Source organism: Aplidium turbinatum, chromosome 3 (genome assembly GCF_918807975.1).
Source record: "Aplidium turbinatum chromosome 3, kaAplTurb1.1, whole genome shotgun sequence".
NCBI classification, from domain to species: domain Eukaryota; kingdom Metazoa; phylum Chordata; class Ascidiacea; order Aplousobranchia; family Polyclinidae; genus Aplidium; species Aplidium turbinatum.
In genome coordinates, this window is record NC_137474.1 from 37,679,027 (window position 1) to 37,687,543 (window position 8,517).

The window sequence follows — 8,517 nt, forward strand, 5'->3', positions numbered from 1 at the left end:
ACAAAGTTCACAGCAAAGATGCAAACATACGTACCACTTGAAAAAAAAATTCATGTCAGATGAAGATTACTGAAAGCCACTGGTGTAGAGTAAGGGGGTGCAGGGGTGCGGCGCACCCCCTGCTCTTATCGCTATTGACATACGGTGAGGAAATTTTAAAGTAGAGCGTAGAGTAACTTACGCTGCTGGAATAGTCACGTAACGATATTCACGGCAAAAATATGTAAACCAGCTAAATTAGACGCGCTATTTTCAACAAGGTCTTCCCGCTGTGAGATCAATATTATGATTAAACAGAACGCATTGTTTTGTTATCAGACGCACAAGAATCGAAATTCGCTCATTAACGTATGAACATTCAACACTGGCAGACAATGAATCAATGTAAAAAATGGGCTAATGTCCGCCAGCGCCAGCAATTGTTTATCTCGGCGAAAAAGCTTATTCAGTAGTGCAAAGGAAAAACTGTAACTTCTGACCTGAGTGGATGAACTCAAACAAAACTAGGCCAGCAAAATGTGCTATCATGACTCCCCACGATGTTCTTGCAGCAAACATAGTTCACAATGTGTGAGAATTAAATCGAAAAAAGAAAAGTGTTTCATGGTCTTGGTCGCAGATATTGCCTGTAATAACGACGTCTCTTAGGGCTATTATCACCTAGCCAACCTGCCATCATTGTTTTATGCGGCCGCTAAGGTTTGACATCGACTTCAATGATCATGGAATGCTACGTAATAAGAACGATTGTATCCTACACGCAAAAATGATCTGTTAACAAGTGTATAAAGTTTAGAATTGACAAGAAATCATTAAGTTTGAATCACTGCAAATAAACATATTCAAAACTTTTACTTCGGCCGACGCCATTTCACAATCCGTAATCTACGTCGGCAATAATTGCAAAAATGCGTTAATTTTGAAGGCTGCAGAGCCGGAGACAACAGCTTGTCCCGTGTATAAGTCAAACCTGTTTTTTTAAGCTGAAAATCACTTGCGAAAATCTCGAGTATATACATACGGTATTTGATGTTTATGCGTGTGATATTCTGATATACCGTATTTTACGGACCATAAGGCGCACTTTAAATTCTTTTTTTTCCTCATAAATTGATCGTGCGCCTTATGGTCCGATGCGCTTTATGTATGGATCAAGTGCGGTAGTGCTTTATTGCCTACACTCAAAACCAGTACCGATATACTATTATATATGGTCCGGTGCGCCTTATGGTCTGGTGCGCCTTATAGTCCGGTGCGCCTTATGTATGAACAAAAAACTAATCAAAGCAATTTATTGACAGTGCGCCTTATGGTCCGTAAAATACGGTAACTGCACCCCCGGTAATTCCTAAAACTCTACGCCTATGCTGAAAGCTGTATATGTATAGCCTACACAAGCCAATGTGTAGCCATAGTTTGAATTTGCCTTGTTGTAAACATTAAACCAAGGTCAATCATCTGTCAACAACTCGTACTAAATACATATTGATGTTATTTGAACAGCCCCCAGTCTGATTAGGCTACCTGGTTTCATCCATATCTAGAAATTAAAAATGTGATGAACTCCTTAATTTTGTAAAACCTACTCATGTAAAACTTTATGTTTTTTAGAAATCAAGTAAGCTGCCTTTTCAAGTCATATTTAACTTAAAAGAATTGTGTTTCATGAGTATAAAATGACATCTGAAGAAAGTGTGTTGACAGAAAAACCTGCCACATACAAAGGAGGCAGACCAATTCCTGTTGTTCTGGTCAATGAAGATCATACATTTAGTTTAGATGAAGATGCAATTAAATCTATTTTGGTGCAAAAAGATGTCAGTGACTTACCTGTAGTTGTTATATCTGTTGCTGGTGCGTTTCGAAAAGGTAAATCATTTTTACTTAACTTTTTGTTGAGATACTTGCACAATTACAACAACAAGCCATGGATTGGAGGAGAAGATGATTCACTCTCTGGATTTTGCTGGAGAGGTGGATCAGATCGTGTTACCACTGGCATTTTAATGTGGAGTGAGGTCTTTCAAATCACAATTCCTTCAGGTGATAAAGTAGCAGTGGTTTTAATGGATACTCAAGGAGCTTTTGATTCCTCATCAACTGTTAAAGATTGCGCAACCATCTTTGCACTGAGTACTATGACCAGTTCCATCCAAGTGTATAACCTGTCACAGAATATACAAGAAGATGATTTTCAACATCTTGAGTTATTCACAGAATATGGCAGGTTAGCTATGGAGGAAGAATCTTCAGTAAAACCTTTTCAATCTCTCCAATTCTTAGTACGAGATTGGAGTTATCCGTATGAATATGCATATGGATTGAAAGGCGGTAATGTTCTCCTGGATAAAAGATTAGAGTTATCTGAAAAACAACATTCCGAGTTGCAGCGTGTGAGAAGTCACATTAGATCGTGCTTCTCAGATTTGTCTTGCTTTCTCATGCCACATCCAGGGCTAGCAGTTGCTACCAATCCTCATTTTAAAGGAGCTTTAAAGGACATCACACCTGAGTTTAAAGAGTACATGAGTCAATTTGGACCACTTCTTCTTTCCCCAGAGAACCTTAAATTGAAACAAATCAATGGAAGTGTTATTAGTTGCTCTGAGTTGGTAGAGTATTTCCGGGCTTATATGAAAATATATGACGGTGAGACATTGCCAGAACCTAAGACAATGCTTCAAGCTACTGCCGAAGCAAACAACCTTTCTGCTGTTGCAAAATGTCAGGAACTCTATACTGAAAAAATGGATCAAGTTTGTGGGAGTGCACGTCCGTTTGTCAATCCATCTGTTGTTGAAGACAAGCATGCTGAATTTTTAGACCTGTGTTTGGAATCCTTTGACAACATAAGAAAAATGGGTGGCCAAGAATTCAGTTTGCAGTATCGTGAAAAGTTACTTGAACACATAAAAGAAAGTCATGAAAATTACGTTCGAACAAATTCTGCAAAAAATGTTTTCAGAAGTGTGAGAACACCTGGTGTATTTTTATCTGTTGGTGCTGTATTTTACCTTCTTTCTGGCATATTTGGTTTTATTTATCTTACTTCTCTCTCCACTTTGTGCAACATGTGTGTTGTTCTTTCAATTTCTTGCATCACAGTGTGGTGTTATATTCAATATACTGGGAAACATCAAGAAATAAGTCAATCTCTTGACGTAGGTGCTGATTTTCTGTGGGAAATCTTTTTGAAAAATATCTATCAGTCAGTAGTTGCACAAGGAACAAAACAACTGCAACAACAAACCATGAGGCACTTAACTGACAATGCCGGTGCAACTAAAAACAAAGCTGAATAAGCAACATACTGTAGTGATTCCTTAAAGCATGTCTTTGTTCTGCTGAGTTTTGGTTGCATAATAAATTTGAAATATATCATTCCAACATAAGTTTATTTTGGTTTTTGAAAAGCCGGAATGCATACCAATTGCAATTACATAAAAAATACATCCATGTTATAACTATATATAGTAAAATTTCTTCTGGTTTTTCCACCAAGGTGTGATATAACCATTCCTTTGAAGTTGTTCTACTGTAAGTAGTTTTGCATTTGTAAATTATTATCAATATATCACTATAGGTTAGTATAATAGTCACAACAATGATATTGGTATTTTTTTTTGTAATGGAACAAATACAATATTGAAAAAATGTATGATTTTGTTTAAAGAATCATTTCGAAAAAATGGACTTTTTTTCTGATCTATAGTATTAGTAGGTATTCAAGTGGTGCTGAAATAGTGCTGTTATTTACTTGTTTTCAATAAAACATTGATGTGTAGTGAAATATGTTTCGTATGATTTGTTGATCGTGAGTGACTTTCTTATTGCAATTAAGATCTAATATGCGCAGTGATTCTCAAACCTTAACTACAACACATCAACAAAAATTACCTGACCTGACTGTGGAACAGGCGTAACAGATTCATAAACATGCACATTGACAATATAGATGGATTATTTTTGGCCTATTTTACATGAAAAGAAATGTAGTGTATACCAATTTGATGTTAGGGCAGGCTATCCAGCAAATCAAAACTATATGCATGGCATCTCAACACGCCGTTTGGAACCACTGTTTTTTGCATTCAAGTGTTCTAAAGTTGCTTGCCTCTTAATTTTTTTCTGCCTGGTAAAATATGAAAGTACTGTACTTGTCACCTGTTGTGAAGTATTTTGTGCCAGTAAATGTGAAGCGGTGTTTTAACAGTAGTAATGATTATTTTCCTGCCAGTCAACTTTACAATTTTACTGAGTTACTTTACAATTTTACTAAGTAAATTATACATAATTGTATCAAAGACTTAGTTGAGTTAATTTTATTCACCAGGAGATGCTCTGACAGAAAAAAATATATCGTTTTTTTTAAGAGGTATATATTACAAAAGTCTTAATATGAAAACCAGTAGGCTACAACGTATAATTTCACATATTGTTGCTATTTTTATGAGAACACATAAAAAGGAAACTAAACCGATCTAACAATGATTTCCGTGAGATACGCTAATTGCATATCACCAGACACATAAAGTATTTACTATAACAATTGGCTTTTGAAACTTTATACATGATTTTTGAATTTCAGTTGAGATTTGAGAACCACCGTTATACACGGCTGCGCTGACATTGTCAGCTTGTCAAATCTCTGAAAGCAACACTTAGTGATCTACGATGGGGAGGCTACACCGCTACAGTACCATATAAAAGCACAATATTTTCATACTTTAGATCCATGCTGCTTTTTGGTATATCTTTTAAATGAGGTTAAACTTTGTAGAAGCTGTGACCAAGTGTTTATAAAAAAAAGGTGGAACCGTATGTTAAATTTGGTTATCACTACCATACCGTATGTAAATTCTTGTGCTAAAACCAACCTGCGTGCAGCTTAATATATCTCAATATCGTTTATGATGTGTAAGTCATTTCCTGTTTGGCTCTTAATGATCCTAATGTATAATTGCTTGTTTGATCTTATGCTATTAATTGATTCAATACAAGCTTTATTATGAGTCAAATTCTGAGGATAAGTTATGTTTTATTGTTGTTTAATCTCGCTGCACATGCGTTTTTCTTTTTTTAAACGAACAATGTGTACAGACTTTTCACTTGATTTTTGGATTGAGGATAACCTTTTCTTTTCAATATGGTACAGTGCATAATTTTGCATACATTGTTAGTATCGTTGTGAATTTGAAGGTAGATAATGATGGCAAGCCAAGATGTACATATTACCACTGTTAATTTACCTTTTACTGCATTTCCAAGCTTGCAATTAGCAATTCGGACACCAGTGCTCTGAACAATATTACTTATTACTGCTGACCGTTTATTTTCCTGCTTGCTTTTTCGAAATTTGAATGGTGTGATGTTACATTACTGACTCCAAAATCGGTGCTGGGGTTAAATGCAATCTAGCCACGGTAGTTATGGCCATGCCATAACCGGTTATAGCGTGGCCATCACCGGCCATGAGGAAAATTGCTAACACCGACCCATTCGTTGCAATTCAATCAATACTGTTCTTTAAACAATGGACTGGATTTTTTAAAAAGGGCATCGTTTTGTCATTTGCACATAGGTTTAAACAAGTTTATAATATGCTCATGAATTTAATATGTATACGGGTGGAAAACGTACACGTAGTTGTCAAACTCAACATTTATGCAAATAACAGTATATTTTCCAAAGATTTGCTGTTTTGTTATCAAGTGATAGCTCTTCTACTCTTATTAGTGTATTTAATAAATTGCGGATTGTAAACCGGTGCAATGGATTGGTTAAAAAATTAATGTAAAGTATTACCTTCGGTGTATTAATAATATTTCATCCTTTTAATGCTATAGCTGCATGCTAAAGACACGTTCACCTTCGTCGCTCGTGATCAGTGTCATTACAGCATATTGAGAAGTTGACGAAAAATGTGTGCGCAGCCAATTTCATCTATTCTACTGTTTAATTGAAAAAAATGTTACATGGATAAGACTGTATGTACATCTTTCTGTTGACTTATTGATAGGCTTCGATAACCCATTCCTTGTCACGCGCTGCGGAGTAGTGTATTCCCGTTGTGTGGTATGCCGGGCTTGAATAAGTGCAGTGTATATGCCATTGCATAATGCATATGCCCGCGCGGTTAGTATTTCGATTACTGTACTGCCACTTCTTACTCGGTGCTCAGTTTCCCATTGGTATATTTGAATGTTGCAGATCATTGTGTGTTCTATGGCTGATGTGACTTGCCGTGTACTTAATGCATTTTCTCTTCCACCTTTACTTGTGTTGTACAATTAAACTGTCAATATGTACTTTTTTGTGCTGACAACCGTGTGCTTAGGCTCATAGTTGTTTGTGATCAATTCAATTCAATTCAATTCAATTTATTTTTCTTTGTCGGAAAACAACAGCAATGATAAAGTTACAAATAGTGAACGGGAACAAAACCAACAAAAGGAAAAGGTGGCAAAACTACAAAAGTTTAAAACGTGCATGCGATGCAAATTTAAAGGTTACGTACACGAAAGTAAATTAAGCACGGCCACCAAACCTAACAGTTTAAAGTAGATGAATTAGTTGGAAGAACCAGTTGGCTCCACATACCTAAAGCAACTGGAGGTGTGCCAGTTGGTGAAACCATGCGGGGACGACTGAACCTTACAACCAATATAAAAAAGAAAAATCAACAACACGAGCATTCAAGAATAAACAATAAACATACGGCATATTATTACATATTAAACATATTACATATTATTTACATATTAAACATATTACATATACAAAATACTATGTACAGTACATCGTTTTAAGTAAAATGGAGTGTTCGCAGCAACGACAGTGGTGTGATATTGAATAGGAATTGATAACTGATGGGTACAGGAATTTAGATTAATTAACTTATTATTTGAGCATGATATTACACTGATGATCATGAATGATGAAAAATGTAGTGAAGATGATAATTATGAAAATGGTCTAGATGGCATGCGGGTGACTTCGGTATCGGAGCGGGATGGAGTTTCTTGAAATGAATTTCCAACCAAACTTCTGGAAAGTGATAGGCCTACAGCTTCATTGTTGAAGTACTCTTGCCAAATAAATCTACACAACAAAGTAACAGAGAGTTATAAGGTTCTGTGAACAAGTATATTATACGTAGTTTGGCTAATTAAAGGCGTATTGCATTGGTAACATATTAGCATCTAATAGCAGCCTATTGAAACTGAACAGTTTAAGGTGGTGATGGCAGATGTTACGGGATGTACGACATTGACAGTTGTAATAAGCTCAGATACTAGGTGTCAAACAGTAGTACTTGAAAGATTAAATGTACAAAAGTGGTATCTGTTACACAATGGACGTATGCTAATCGGTTTGAGTTTTTGTTTGCAGATGGGTTTTCAGCTTGCTGCTGAATAATGAAAAGGTTTCGATTTCAGTAATGTGTTTAGGGAGATCGTTCCAGACTTTAACTCCACTAAATTGGATGGATTGTTGGGTTAACTTTTTCGAGTAATAGGGGAGAAAAAATCGATTGCTACTTCTAGTTGATATGTGATGCAAGTTGCTATTAAGTTGAAATAGTGAGTTAAAGTTTTTAGGCAGTTGATTATGTTTTAGTTTAAACATGAATTTGCCAGTTTCGATGGTATAAAGGTTATCAATTGTGAAAAAACTGTCGACATTGTATTGTGGTTCATGCTTAGTGATCATTTTTATGAATTTGTTGCAAATTTTTTGCAGTTTGTTTACAATGGTAACATGACCATGCTTCCAAGCACTAATGCAATATCTTAGATTGCTTTCAATGAGAGAATGATAGAGAGAAATCAAATTCGCAGTGTTTAAGTAAGGTTTAATCTTGCAGATTATTCCGAAATTTCGTCGCAGTTTTTGTAGCAAGTGAATCATATGAGATTTCCATGACAAATTTTCATTCAGTAAAATGCCTAGGAAACTAACAGTGTTAAGACGTTCAATGGGTTGACTGTACACAGATAATGTATGGGTGAAGTTAAAACACTTTGTATTATTATTATTGTTGAATAAAATGTGCTTAGTTTTATTTACATTTAACGACAGCCTATTTGCTGCCAGCCAGTCTGTTACATTTAACATTTCCATATTGGCCAGTTCATAAAGCTCGGGGATACTGTTACCACATAAAAACAAATTGGAGTCATCAGCAAACATTACAGATTCAGAGTGTTGTAAGCTGTTACAGAAATCATTTATATATATTAAAAACAGTAAAGGTCCTAGAATTGAACCCTGGGGGACCCCGAAACATATTTTGCGTTTAGTAGACATTGATTGAGATATTTCTACTACTTGAAATCGGTTTAGTAGGTAACTACTGAGCCAGTCATGGGCTGCCCCCCTGATACCATAATAGTAAAGCTTGTTTAACAAAATTTTGTGATCAATTGTGTCAAATGCTTTAGACAGGTCTAAAAATATACCAAGGGTGGTTTCTTTTTTTTCAAATGCATTTGAAATTTTACTAACAAGATGCAA

At 35.6% G+C, this 8,517-nt stretch overlaps 1 protein-coding gene across 1 annotated transcript; it reads left to right on the forward strand.

Annotated features, from left to right (window-relative positions):
* Nucleotides 1-1,618: 1,618 nt before the first annotated feature.
* On the forward strand, nt 1,619-6,957 carry LOC145767037 (atlastin-2-like). The gene has a single exon (XM_082578771.1). The coding sequence runs from the start codon at nt 1,677-1,679 to the stop codon at nt 3,300-3,302; it is 1,626 nt and encodes a 541-aa protein (XP_082434897.1). The 5' UTR covers nt 1,619-1,676; the 3' UTR covers nt 3,303-6,957.
* The last annotated feature ends 1,560 nt before the right edge of the window (nt 6,958-8,517 follow it).